At 36.9% G+C, this 15,309-nt stretch overlaps 1 protein-coding gene across 2 annotated transcripts in view; it reads right to left on the bottom strand.

The window, feature by feature from the left end:
- Nucleotides 1–15,309, bottom strand: part of NEGR1 (neuronal growth regulator 1) — an 871,642-nt gene that overhangs the window by 179,712 nt on the left and 676,621 nt on the right. For both annotated transcript variants that reach the window (XM_057716185.1, XM_057716191.1), the window contains one exon: nt 13,210–13,330. In XM_057716185.1, coding sequence (XP_057572168.1) covers nt 13,210–13,330 — 121 coding nt within the window. The remainder of the gene's footprint in view (nt 1–13,209; nt 13,331–15,309) is intronic.

Here is a 15,309-nt window from a genome sequence, read left to right as displayed (position 1 = left end):
GTTTGTTCCAAACCACTATGATCTGACCGTGTCCTCCCAAAATTCATGTATTGAAATCCTAAGTCCCAAAGACAATGGTATTAGTAGGTGGGGTCTTTGGCAGGTGCTTAAAAGTCATGAAGGTGGAACCTTCATGGTTGAGATTAGTACTTTATAAAAGAGGCTCCAGAGAGATCCCTAGCTTCTTCTGCCATATGAGGATACAACAAGAAGTTTGTGACTTAAAAGAGGACTCTCACCAGATCATGCTGGCACCCAGATCTTGGACTTTCAGCCTCCAGAACTGTGAGATAAATTTCTTTTGTTTATGAGCTACTCAGTCTGAGGTATTTTGTTGTAGCAGCTCAAATGGATTAAGACACACACCAAGGCCCTTGCTCTCCCTCTTCTTTCTTCTGTCTTTTGCTAATGTCTCATAAATCTGTGAACCGCAGGCTATTTGCTTTGCCAGCAGATGCTGCCAGCTCATAACTGACACAGCTTGACCAACTAACTAGTTCTGAATTAGAATAGTTCTTTATATTTTCAGTGTCAGTCAGAAGCAGCACATGGAAAGCATACTAGTAACTACGGTACTTCCATTTCTGACACATGAAATGCTAACAAACTTTACAATCATAACCTCTCTTAGGCAGTAGCTATCTAGGATGGTCAGAAGAGACCACAGCAACATCACAACAGCAAAACTGACCACATAGCCTTTGGCACTGATTGTTAAGGGTGCAAAAATAAATGGAGCAACGAAACCTTATCTCCTTCATTTTATATATAAATCCAGCCTCACTACACATTTTGGGACTATAACTTATGATCTGCCTTCCCAGGTCAGAAGTAACAATAGGTATTTCTAGAGAAACAAACTTTCAGTTGCAAATAGTCACAGAGAGACTTCATGGCTAGTACAAAAAACATATATGAGTGTCAGACAACAACACAACTATTAAAATAACTTGCGATAGGAGTGGGAGAGGTGTTCTCAAATGATAAAAGATCTTTCATCAGACTAGAACTACAAAAGAATTTGATAACAATATACCATGTTGTATAACTGGATAAGATGAATACAGTCTTATTCATTGATCTTTGGGTAGTAGCATAGGAATGATGGAAGATGGCAAGGAAAGGTAGGTAGCTCTGGAATCATAAGGATTATATTTACAAAGAATAGGAATGTTACTTCCAAAAATGGATTTCAGGCTGTGGAGTTCCAAGATGTGGTATGAACTAAAGACATAACTCAAAAAAAAGAGCTTTAGAAAAAGTCATGGCTGATGGTAAGAGCTCAAATATGGTCTTAATGGAAATGAAGTTTTATTTAGTTATCAAATGATGATTAAATGCCTTGTATGCTTGGGGCACTGATTTAGGAACCAAAGGCAAAAAGACAAATATGACATAGTTACTATCTAAAGGACTTTAGCTACACCTGAAAATTTGCAGATGACACTGATATGGCATATAGGTCCTCACACAACACATCTTGTAATGGCTCTCTCAATGATAAAGTTCCAGCCTATATATATACACACACATATAAGCCAATATATATATATATTTGGCTCTGAATTCATAACTGTGTTCTAGTCTTTTCAGTATGAGCAGGAATGCTTTATGTATGTGGAAGATGTTAGCTCCTTTCAACACATTTATGACTAAAGTAAACTAACATTAAAAAATTTCAATATTGTACAAAAAAAAGTTTAGTGTTAAGAGTGTGGGAAACTGATATTCAGAAAACATTTTCAAATGTATGTCAATTAATCTTAATAGAACTCCTAGCAGGTAAGCTTCATTTGTCCCATTTTACAGATGAGAAAAAAAAGGAATTTAGAGAAATTAAGTAAATTTATTTTCCACCATCTGCTAAGAGATAGAACCAAAATTCAAATCCAGGTCTTCTGACTATTGGTATCCTCCCAAAGTAGCAATTTATATATTCAACTCACCAAGTAGAAACTAGGATATTGTATTTGAGTTTGGAGAGACAAGTCAGAAATCATGGGTAGTTGGAGGAAAGCAAGTTAAACCAGGGAGTAAAATCAATGGAGCTGGGACTTCCCTAGTGGTCCAGTGGTAAAGAATCCACCTTCCAATGCAGGTAACGTGGGTTCGATCCCTGGTCAGGGAACTAAGATCCCACATGCCATGGGGCAACTAAGCCCGTGCACCACAACTGCTGATCCCACACGGCTCAACTAAAGAGCCCGTGTGCCGCAAACTACAGAGCCCATGCGCTCTGGAACCTGCACGCCACAACTAGAGAGAAGCCTGTGTGCCTCAATGAAGATCCCACATGTTGCAACTAAGACCCGACACGGCCAAAATAAATAAATAAATAAATAAACCAAAAAACAAAACAATGGATCTAAATAACCAATAACCAAGTGTTACGTGGCATTCATGCCAGGAAGGCCAGATTCAATCCATGATGTGAAACTAATGGGGTAGAAAGTCAAACAAAAATTCAGGGTCCAGTTCAGCTAGCTGTCTGGAGATATCCCTGGACTCAAGCCCTCTTAACTATCTATTATGGGCTTAATTATGCCCATCAGTGCAGTCTCTCACAGCAGGTATCTTTAGCCTCCAACAGAGTCAGCCTTTCTGGCTACTCACAGTCTCAAGATAAGAAGCATGAAATGGGCTTTCCCCTCCCTCCTCAAACTACCTCCCTTGACACACACACACACACACACACACACACACACACACATATCACACACACACACCACACACACAACCCTTCAGCACCAATTACTGTCTGTATTTCTTCCCCTAGGTTCATTCACTAAATATTTGGGTGGTAGTAAATCTCTCCCCATAGTGTATCTATATGCTATATCAAGAATGACAGAAAAAAAATAAATCCTAGAAGACTGGCAAGAATGCAATATTTTTAAATTAAGTCCAGAATTGTCTCTAATGTCTGAATTCTAGTGATGCTATGGAGTTACTGTGTTCTCTCTGACTTGGTCAAATCATCATCATAACATCAGCTATGTCTGACACCATTTCAGCTGTAAGTTTTCCTATATTTGTGTGACTTCTGATGAAGCTGCACATTCCCCATTTGAGTGTAACTCCATTCGGGCAAGCATCCTGGCTGGTTTTGTTATCCCCTGCATTCTAAGTATGTAGTAGAATGCAGGGCATTTAATAGTTACACCATAAGTAATTATTGCATGCTCGACTGAATGAATTATGTTCTGTTTTATTAATTTTTATTAGAGTATGGTTGCTTTACAATGCTGTGTCAGCCTCCACTGCACAACAAAATGAATCAGCCACACACACACACACACAAACACACACACACAGACATCCCCTCCCTTTTGGACTTCCTTCCCATCCAGGCCACCACAGTGCACTAAGTAGAGTTCTCTGTGCTGAATTATGTTTTTACATTTTTAATGCTTAGTTTTTTTATCTGTGAAATGGGAAAAATGAAGCCAATCTCAAAGTACTGATGTTTTTTAAACATATAAAATGTAATATCTATGCATATATATATATACACACATATATATGTATCAAGCACTGCAGGCACTAGATATATGATAGGTGTTATTATTGTTCAATGATAGGGTCTGTTTCTTAGAACAAATATATTTCCTCTCAGATGGCAGCAAAATATTAAATATTGAGCACACAGGAAATTATTTTCAAAGAAAAGATCTAGGAGAGTGACTGAAAGGATCATGGCATCATGATTTCAAGATGTGCCAAACTCAGTATCAATTACACGCACATTATCAACCCCATCTCGGCTTTTCACAGATGTGCGGGGTAGATTAAAAAAAAAGCAAGAAGAGGGAGGAGTAGGAACTGCTAGAAACCAGAGAGAAATGAAAATTTATGTGAACATGCTGCTATAGCAACCTATTGGTTGTATTGCTTGGCACTTAAGGCTCAAAAACAATGTATCATTTATTCCCAGGAACAGACTGAAGAATATCAGGCATCACTGTCTTAGCCCCAAGGGGTATCTATCTTTAGTTGCACATTTGAATAAATTAATGTTATTATAATATATTAGGACATTTTAATGATTTTAGACTTTATTAGACTATTTAAAATGTACATCTTGTTTTATCAATTTTAATGAAATTAATAATTTTAGATTAGAGACCTTTGGGCTGCCTTACTTGTGACAGTTTGATTCACACAAGGAGGATATTGCCTTTTAACCCTACATCAAATAAACAAAGGCTACAGTGCAGGTGTCAATCCTCCCCTGACTGCAGTGAGTCTTGTATCCCTGACAACCTGGCCTATGACTAGATTTCTCCTCTTTGCTTGAACTTCTTTTCTAATATCAATGTGCTCATGATTTTAATGTCAAATTTCATCCCACAATATACCAACACAACCACTTTGCAGAGATCACCTTCACAAAAAATAAATCCTGGGAAGTCAGACTTGAGCAACAGAAACCAGCTTCCTTTCTGTTCACATGCTGGGTTTACAGTTTTCCACAATCTAAAGGGACGATGCATTGCTACTAAAATTCTCTTATCAATTTGACAGTGTATTAAAGTAAGAATAGCTCTACTTTATCATTATGAAAAGGCCACACCTCATTCTTGCAACAGAGTTTCCAAATACCATGTTAGATTCTGAGACCATGATGGTTAACACAGCAAAATTTTCACTCCCTGGTAGATTATAAATTAGGAAGAGAGATGGATAAGTTAAAAAGCTGGGTATAGTTTAAAAATGCTTTGATAGAGGTGAGCTAATGGGAGTACATCTGAAGAGATTCCTCTTCTGGGAGAAAAGACTCAGGGTAGTTTTCTGAGAGAAGGTAACATCTGAATTGAGACTAAAGGACTAGTGGAAGGCAGCCAACCAAAGGTAGCCAGGGTGGGGGTGTGTGTGCAAGGGGCTTATAAGCAAAGCAGCTAACATATGAAGAGGCTTGAAAGACAGAGATCATGTCACAGTTTGGGAATTAAATATTGCAGGATGGCTATGGCCCCTATTGTGAGACAGCGTAATGGCAAGATTCATAGCCAGAGAGGCCAACAGGGGCCAGAACACGAAGGCCTCCCATGCCATGCTGTGCTGTTAGGACTTCATTCTAGGGATAATTAGTAACCACTGAAGGATTCAAGGACAAAGTGATAAGATCAAATATTTATTTTAGAAATATCATTATGAATTTTAAGAACACAAGCAAAATCCTGCTTGCTGGTGGACTGTGTATCCAATATTACCACTTGATTTCAGTATGTCCCAAGTCAAATTCATCACGGTCTCTTCCAAATCTCTTTTCCTGTGTTCCCAGCCTCAGCTAATAACTTAACCATTCAACCTTGTTACTGAGATAGAAAACTTGGAATGACCTTCAAATTGTCCTTTTCTTGTATCTAATCAGACACTGAAATATACAAATACTACTTTTTTTCTCTCTTGCTTTTTAACTGTATAACCAATACCCTAGTTTAAGCCATATTTTATATCTTTCCCATCCATTCTTCCCAACTGCTCCCAGAAACATTTGAAGATGGGGAGTGAAGACTCCCTCCAATGGCTTCCCAGTTTCTATGGAATCAAGCCCCAGTGTCTTATCATGACATTTACAATCCCTCAAGTCTTGCCCTGAAAGACCTTTCTAAACCTACCTCCTATTACACCAGATTTCACATTTCTTGTCCTGTACCCCAAAGTGTAAAAAACTCTCCACACAATTTTCCTATGAATTGACCATGGTTCTTTTCTTGCTTATGATTATTCTTAACCCACTGCCATATTTGGAAATACTATTCATCATTTGGTGCCCAGCACAAAATCTACCTTTTCCCTGAAGCGTTTATTAATGTTCTGATTTGAGTTGAATGGACCCTTGTTGTGTACTTTCAAGGACTTAGATTCCCTTAGGGTTTTCTTAGTACTTATTTCACTTTGGTGATGTTTATGACATGTCTTAAATTCTAAGTCAAGAGATGCAAACTGGAGTGGGTCCATTTTCAACTTTGTTTGAGAGGTCCAGAGTTTTCAGTATAATAATATGTATTTATTTTTTTACAAGGACATATGCTCTCCAGTTCTCCATAGTTGAAATGCTCTCATTTGTTTCAGATATTTACCCTTTATCAACTTGGCCTTGGATGACCAAGTCATTACGGGGGTGATGGAGTTGTATTCATAAGACTTTGGTTGTAAAAGGAGTGAAATATCATCAGAATGAAATTAATAAAATAATAAACAAACAAGCAAATAAATAATAATGAGATAACAGAAGTGCAAGTTCTTTCAAAGCAGGGACTTATTTCCTTTTCAAATTTCAAAAATTATCTCACAGATAACTGCCCAATGTGGAGAAGTAAAATCTCAGGTCATCAGGGAAGATCATTTTTAACATGGGGTGGTAATGAGGTTATTTGCAGTACCCTTCTAAATCAAAATATGTAACTGCTTACTCTTATAGTAACAGGCTTGCAAATGTGAGGATGAGAGGGGTGATGGGTGGTGTGTGTGTGTTTGTGTGTGTAGAGAATTATACTTCTAGTCTGTTCTGAATAATCAAAATTGTGGTATAAAATCTAGAGGAGTGATATCTTGACACAAGTGTCAGGAAAATAGGGTTTTTTTGTTTTGGGTTTTTAAATCACTTTATTGAGGTATAATTGATGTCGATAAAGTTGTACATATTTTACATATACAACTCAGTGAGTTTGGGAATTAGATATACGTCCATGAAACCATCAATACGAAGGCCATAAAAATATCCATCACCTCCCAAGTTTTCCTTGAAATTAGATTTCACTTTCCATTCTGTACTTCCCTTCAACAAATCATTTCACCTTTATGAGACAGTTTTTTCTCATGTATAATCTAGTGAGAATTATGCAAGGAATGAGTAAGATAGTATACAGAGTTATATAATATGTGTTGTAAGACTGCAAAGTCAGCCCATAGGGTAAAAGTTGCATGTCATTAAAACTGCTCTTGAAAATTCCCTAAACCTCCTTACTTTAAAGTAACATATTTTATGAGTTTCCAAAATGGAGGGCAAGTACCTCAAGGTGGGTACAAAGCAATCTGTTGGAGTATGACAAAAAAAATAAATAAAATATTCATTTATACCACATTTATATCTCATCTTTTAAATTTTATCTGTTGTAGGTCATTTAAGGTATGCAATATAGTAGTTCAGAAATGCACATACATAATTTACAAATAAGTATGCATATATTGGTAGTTTTGCTAAGCTTTTAATTTTACTCATAGGGATATATGTTCCAAAAATGTTGTGGACCACTGTTTTACATCATTCTCCATGGGTAAGCACTGGATAAAATAGTCGGTTTTTGTTTTAGTACCATGTTATATTAGATATATGTTTTCTACCTGAGAACCTCACTTAGAATGGAGAGATACTCACACTATCTGAGGCAAATGGGAATGAAGATCAATTGAAGGAGTGGCAAGGAATATGTCTCCTATTGTATGTCCTTAGAGTAGCAAGTCTGTGCCATTTAAATTGTTACTATTATATATTTATCTCCTTCTTTCTCCTTTTCTGTCTCTCTTATGTAGCACCCAAAGCTTGAAGAGTTGACTCTATTGTAAGTGAAATGTAAAAACGTGCACATTTTTCTAAACCATCCTATACAAAAATGCTTTGAAAATCATAATGTGTTATACAAATGTGATGTATTCATAACTTTGACACATAAATTACATGAAAAATAGCAAAGAAAAAGGATCATTGGCGATATAGAGAAATATTTTAACTCATTTTTCTGGTTCCCTTAAAAATAAAAGAAGGAACAAAGAACTTCCCTCTTATATTCCTTCATCAAAGTGAATAACTCAGATGAAATTTATCACTTGTCTAGATGACCCAGTAGTAGATAATCTAGAATACGAAAAAGGAGAGGAAAGGTCACTCCACTTCATTATGATTTTTCAAGTTCGTCTGAACTCTGTAAAGCCAACAGTAAAAAATCACCATTCCCTACAGTGAAAATCTAACCTGATTGAAAAAGGTCATCATACTTCTGGGTAATGTGAACCTGGCATAGTCTACCTGGTTGATTTTAGGCATTTTTCTGTCCATACAGCATTTTTCTGTATACATTTTGTGACATGTGCATGCATGTTTCATGCCCATAGATAATAAATCCTTTACAACAGGCAATAAGGTAACGCTCATCACATTTCCTCTGGCATAGACTGAACAATTAACAGAATTCTAAAGTGAGAGGTGTATTGACATAGCATTTGTTGTAAAGACTGATAAAAATTCATAGATTAAATCTGAAATTCATTGCTCAAAAAAGTCAAAATATTGTAAATTCTCATCATCAAATCTAAAATATTCAATTTTTAGATACACATTTGTTTTTTTAACTGATATATTGATCATTTTAATGTTTTATAACATTTGTTTTTCATTTATGGACATAATTTGTATTTACATTATTTGTAACTTTTATATCCCTATATTAAATTATAACAGAGAATTAAGAAAGAAACCCTGTTGTTATTAAGGAATTCTAAAAAACATTGCTACAATTGGCTATTTGCCTAAAAATAGGCAAAGTGAATAAAGTTTGTAGTATTTTACAAGACTGGAGCAGTTAAATTTATCATAAAAAATAAGAAGCCATGTCTTTCTAGGTTGCAGGCTTGGATTTGAGGAAAGGGGAGAAAAATAGGAGGGAATTCAACTAAGTAAGCAAATAATAAAATTCTGATCTGAGACAAGATGGTAATACCATCTCCACAAAGTGATATAAAACCTATGTTTTTGCAATACCTGCTTAAACATTAGTCCATTAAAATTAGTTTATGTTTTTAGTCTTAATCCTAAGTGAATGTACTGTTCTCAAGCCATAGATGAACTTACTTTCATGTCATCAAAGACATTATTTTTTAGCCTATTCTGAAAGTGTCCTTTCACTGCATATAAGGAGTGTATTTCTTCTTATCAATCTTCTCTGTTATTAAGAAAAACTTTTGATTTTTAGCTCTCTATATAATTGAACTCTGAACTCTAGTTTCCCCAATACTTAAATGTATTTGTATAGGAAGTAAAATTTAGCCTATTAGAATTGTCCCTGCCAGGTATGCTGAAAGAGACTATAGTGTTAAAAATGACCATGTTATACAAAGGGATAATATCTTAATAACAAGTATATAACTTCAGTCATTCTCATGATGCTTATCCAAACAGTGCAATAAACTGAAGGTTATATGGCTAATATTTCTAATATAAAAGCAATTACATCATCCATGAAGGAGAAAGTGTGACAGCCGTCTTTGAAGATGGCATCTGATGGTTCTCACCCCTTGATATTTATGTTCCCCTGTTACCTCTCCCTCTTTGAATACAGTTACCTTTTGTAACCAATAATATATTGCAGAAATGATAGAGACTTCTGAGACTAGATCATGAACAGCTTCTATGGTATTCTCTTCAAGCACTAGTTCTGGGGAAAGTCAACTGTCTTGTTATGAAGATGTTAAGCAGCCTCATTTAGAGGTCCATATGGTGATTAACAGAGGCCTTCTGTCAATAACAGGCACCAACTTGCAGGGCATGTGAGTGAGCTACTTCAGAAGCTGATCCTCCAGCCCTAGTCAAGGCTTCAGAGGATCAGCACCAGGTGACATTTGACAGGAACCAGTGAGAGACCCTGAGCTATAGCCCGCTAACTGCTCCTAGATTCCTGATCCACAGACACTGAGATAACAAAAGCTTACTGTTTTAAGCTGCTAAGTTTGGGGTTAATTTGTTACTTAGCAATAGATAACTAATAATGGCAATGTATACAAAGGAAAGAACATGGGCTGAGAGGTTGACAAACCTAAAATGTGTCCTAACAGCATCTTTTAAGTGAGTGCTCTTAGACAGGTTAAGTCTCTTATGTTTCAGTTTTGTCACCTGTAAATTGATGATAATAACTCATACCTCACAGAGGTCTAAAGAATAAATGAGAGAGAATGTAAAGGCCCCAGAAAGTGATTTATCCTCAGTAATGTTTCTTTTCTTTAAATTGTGCTTAATTTTGCAGGTTTTTTTTTTTTTAAGGTTTTCAAATAGATTATTCCCAGTACACAGCAATGATTTTACAGGATGTGAAAGAACTATAGGCAGAGATAAGATTAGAGATGATCAGGTACTTCCTCTTGCTTATTTGTTTGTGTTTACTTGTTTATAGTTATTTGAATGAAGATCTGGCTTTGAAGATCTCGATTTAAGCAAGATGAGTTTCTACAAACATCCCTTTTAAGTATAAGTGAAGAGAGTAAGTTATTTCTGAATATTTTTTGTAAGCCCCAAGTATAAAAGATCTATAGGAAATAAAAGTTCTCCATATCTTGTAAAAAACTCTGCTCTGCTCGGACAGAGTCTCTGACAGCCTCATGCTCCTGTTAACGACCCTGAGGTCAAGAAAACAACTTGAAAACATGCTATATCTGTTTCCTTTCTGTCTGGTTACCTTGACTCCATTATTTCTGTGTCTTTGACTAACTCAACTGGGAAAGTATAAGTGAGTGTTTGTATTGTGCGGTCTTTTACTTTGCTAACTTACAAATTATCTGCAATGCCTTTACCCTGGCATTTAACACTGACATTTCAAATTATTTTTGATAGACTCTGAGATCCCATGAACAATACGAGGTGCCATGGTGTACAGGTTAAATCCATGGACTCTGCATGAATATTTGCAAGGCTTCCTGGGTTCAAATCCCCGCTCTGTCACTAATATAGACTTACGCAAATTACTTAAAACACTGTGCTTTAGTTTCTCTTCAGCAAAAGGTGAGAATAAAAATAGTACCTGTTTTACAGGTTTGTTGTGAAAATAAAATGGGTTTACGTTAAATAGCAGGTGCTCATTACATAGACAGTTTTTTATTTTGATGAAATAAATATTTTAAATGGCCTGGGCCCTGAAGGTAGCATGGTAGATACATTTAGTGAGTGTCACAATAATCATTCGGCAAGCAGAATTTTTCTCCCTCTTACTCCCTGCATAGACTCAAATTTACTTTTCTATAATTTTGAGAAGAGGAATTTATATATTCTAGTGGTATTTGAGAATTTGAATATTTCTTCAAATATAACTCTAACAAATGATAAATGTATACTTCATTCTGAAATGAAAATGTGTTTGCCTTTGATAAGTGCATTTGATTTTCACAGCTGCTAGATTTTCTCTGTGTGTGAGTATACTGGGGAGGGGCATTGATTGGGGGACTCAATCTACCTTTTTAAGCAGTGGTTCAAAACTCCTTTGAGACTCTATTAAAAGCTATAGTCCATCTCCCTACTTGGAAAAATAGATCACTAAAGCTATGACTGTGGACGCCAATTGGCTCTTTGCCATCTTTGCTGTAGGCCAAGAAAGTGGGCTGAGGATTGTTGTAGCCTGTTTTGACAATGGACACTGAATTTTGAAAAGTGGAAGAGAGAGATATAGCTAAAAAAATTATTAGAAACAAAATGGACTTGGTAGCAAAGGTGTTCTCTCTTGTGCTACTAAGTATAACTCTGCTTCTTAACCTTTAAGAAAGGTATGACACAGTTTCAACAGTGACTTTGAAAGATATGTAAAATATTTTAAGTCATTTTTTAAACTGTGCTTTGCGGAGAACCAGGGATGGGGGGAGGAGCTGAAAGGACATCCTAATGGAGGGGAGAGTTCTAAGCAGATGGAATTGAGGCTCCATTCACTCCTACTTTCATATACTTTACTTATCGGGCTTCCAAATGAGATTGCATGAGCAAAGGGCTTCATAACTTTCAAAAGATTGAGAACCACTCTCCTAGATGTTTATCTATATAGATCATCACAAACTGAACACTTCCCAACTTGGATTATAAGAATCTGAGAAAGGTTATTTTGCCAGATATATAATCTCACAGGGTAGGACGAGGGTGATCACAGACCAGATTATCTAATTCTAGGTATATAAAAATATAGGGGCTTCCAGGAAGATTTAGAATTAGTAAAAGCATTAATTAATTAGTAAAAAGAAGCAGTAAATAAGCCACCCAAATTGTAGAAGCGGTTGCATGTAAAATAACTGCAAAAAATCTTGGGTAAAACCACTGTTAGTTACCCAAAACAAATGAGAGAGTTATGGGGATATCTTTTATTGTTAAGGCTGATGTTGAAGGAGAATATCTTCCATAAATCCTCTTTTGATTACAGTTTAAGAAACAAAGTACCTGCCTATGTCACACCCATTCTCATCCATTGTGGCAACATCTACGTTCTTATGTGATTTCACCTGTTTTCTGTTCAGACATTTAGCTGTTATTAGTTATGAGCCATGACACTAATAAATAAATCCCATATGTATATGTTAAACAGTATGAGATTGCCAATATTTAGCCTTTTTGACTGAAAAATGGAAATTTCATATGGTCCAACCTAACCTTTTCTTGAACATATTCCCTCCTTAGTTTTGAAGCAAAAATATATATATTATAGATAATACCTTCCCCTCTGCATTACATCTTCCATTTAACCCACAGGGGTCCCACTCTCCTTTGATGGCTTGATAAGAACAGGTAAAGAGATCTGAATGAGCCCACTGGTTGAAAGTAAAGAGAAAGTCTTCAAGTCCTGTCTTTTCTTGTTCAACAGCTCTTGCTAAGGCTTTCTGAAGCTCCTCAAGGGGACAGTCATACAGAGCTGAAGTTAGAGTAGTCCTAAAATCCCCTTCAACCATGGATTTTATGCCTCTACAGTCCCTTTAGTGATAGAATACCTAAAACACCATGTTCTATAAAACAAAATGTTAAAATGTCCTGTGGAGAGGGAGGCAGGTGAAAGGGTTGAGGCTTATCAGGGAAGCCAAGTAGAGTCAGCAGCTCCGATTGCTTTTGGAGTGCTCTCATGGAAGCTGTGCCCAAGTCATTTAAGAGCTGGTTTATTTCTCAAGTAAACATGGTTGCCAGCAAGAGCAATGGTGTGCTGGCTCAGAAGGAAGGGGAAGAAATGAAATGTATCAGTGATGGGGGATTTGCAGACATTTCTGAGATCATATAAACCAAAGTGGACATTTCTTCTGGATGCTATTAGCTACTCATCCCGCCCACGTGGGCCTCTTCAGTTTGCCTGCTGGAGAGAGGGCTGTTGAGAGTCATTCAAGCCAGTTAAAGAAACTGCTTTAAAGTAAATATCTGAAACACAAACACATTAGCTCAAAGTGCTTGAAACAGAGTAATAATCACAAAGTCCTTACTTCTTCTCTCCTTTGTACCATTCAAAGGCCGGAGGCGGCACACCTGCACCTTCGCATCTTATCAATCCGCTGCGTCCGGGGGCCACGGTGCCAGATTTAATTTCCTGAATCGTAGGAGCAACTGAAAAAGAAACAAAGAAAGAAAGAAACTGCTGGGTAAGTTGAAATAATCTTCAACAGAAATATAGCACACACATATTTTTATTTCTTCTGTATTCAAAGCAATCTTTTGCCTGATAGGCCAATGCATCACATTTTCAGTGTTTCATGCTTCTCTTATGAGACTAGTCATTTTCAGCTTCATTTTTCAAGTTGGACAATAGATGAATGTTCCCAGGGAGTGCAGAGTAAATGCAATATATTTTGGCCTTGCTTCCTATTGGAAAAATGGCATTGTTGAGGGGAACACTTCATCTGTACTCCAGTCAAACTACACTCCAATAATAGCTCTTATTCACTGAGTGATGACTGGGAGCGAGTCACAGGCTTAGTGCTTTATGTTCATGATTTCTTCACAGCAATACTCTAAGCTAGATGGTATTATCCCAATTTTATAAATGTGAGAACTGAAACTCAGAGAGGTTAAAAAATTTGTCTAAGGTCACACAGCTACTTAGCTGCAGAGTTTGGATTTGACATTAGGCATGTTGACAAAGTCTGAGCTCTTTCCATATTCTGTGTTTTTCCCTGCTCCCTATGTTTTAGCACATTAGTGATTTTTAAAATGTGGTTCCTCCTACCTGGAGTGCTATACTTCCCCATTTCCACAGATTCAAGGCTGAAATTTAGGGGTCACCACCTCCATATGCTTACCTGTTCCCTGTTGCTTTGGCTGGGAATAGCTTTCCCTTTTAAGTAGTTTATCTAAGTCTCTCATACCATACACTTTCTATCTTGTATTGTAATTATTTATGGGTATGCCAGGCTTCCTTGTCAGCCTCCTAAAGGCAGGGTAAATATCTGATTCATCTCTGTATATACAGAGGCCAAAGCACAATGCCTGGCACAAGATGATGCTTAAAAAGCTTCATTTCAGCATAGCCATTCCTTTTATTCATCAAACAGTTATTGAACCATTGATACATACCAACCCTTTCTCAAGGCAGGAGCAGTTAAACTCCCTGACATGATACAGCTTACGTTCTAGATGGAGTGGGGGAGGGGGTGACAGACTATAAGCAGTAAATAAAACAAATAACTAATTTCAATAAAATGTTAGAAGGTGATAAGAAATATCATTAAAATGCACTAGAACAAGGTAAGAGGAATTAGAGCAAGGAATGGGTTGCAATTTTATAAAAGGAAATCTGAATAGGACTCATTGAGAAGGTGAGATTTAAGCAAAGATGATATAGATGAGTGAGTTTTGCTATGTGGGTATCTGGAGAAAGAGCCTTCCTGGTAGAGGGAACAGCTTACCGTAAGGCCCCGAGGCTGAAGCGAAGAGAAAGAAGGGAGAGTAGCAGGAAACAGAAAGTGAAGGTCCATTTTCTGTCAACTTGATTGGGTCACAGAGTGTCCAGATATTTTTTAAACATTATTTCTGGGTGTGACTGTGAGGGTATGTCTAATGTGATTAAAATTTGAATCAGTGGATTCAGTAACATATTGCCCTTCCCATGTGGGCGCACATCATACAGTCCATTGAAGGCCTGAATAGAAAAGGCAGAGGAAATGAGACTGTCCCTTCTCTGCCTGACTGCTTGAGCTAAGATATCAGTCTTCTGCTCTCCAACTGAGATTTACACAACTGGCTCCCCCGGTTCTCAGGCCTTTGGACTTGGACCGAACTACACCACTGGCTTTCCTGGATCTCCAGCTCGCAGACAGCAGTTTGTGGGACTTTTCTGCCAGCTAAGAAGTGAACCATTTCCTCATAATATATTCTCTCTCTGTCTTTGTCTTTGTCTCTCTCTATATACATACACATATATATCGCATATGATATATATGTAAGTATATGTGTGTATAGGTTTGTGTGTGTGTATAGCTATACAAATATATGATCGATTTTTTTTGTCTTCAGAACCCTGAATAATACATGAAGCCAAAGGATGGAAGATCAGATAGGACCTTGAGGACCATTTTAAGGACTTGGCT

The sequence above is a fragment of the Hippopotamus amphibius genome, chromosome 1, assembly GCF_030028045.1.
Source record: "Hippopotamus amphibius kiboko isolate mHipAmp2 chromosome 1, mHipAmp2.hap2, whole genome shotgun sequence".
Taxonomy (NCBI): domain Eukaryota; kingdom Metazoa; phylum Chordata; class Mammalia; order Artiodactyla; family Hippopotamidae; genus Hippopotamus; species Hippopotamus amphibius.
The sequence above is the reverse complement of the archived record's forward strand: the minus strand, read 5'-3'. Positions and strand labels throughout refer to the sequence as shown.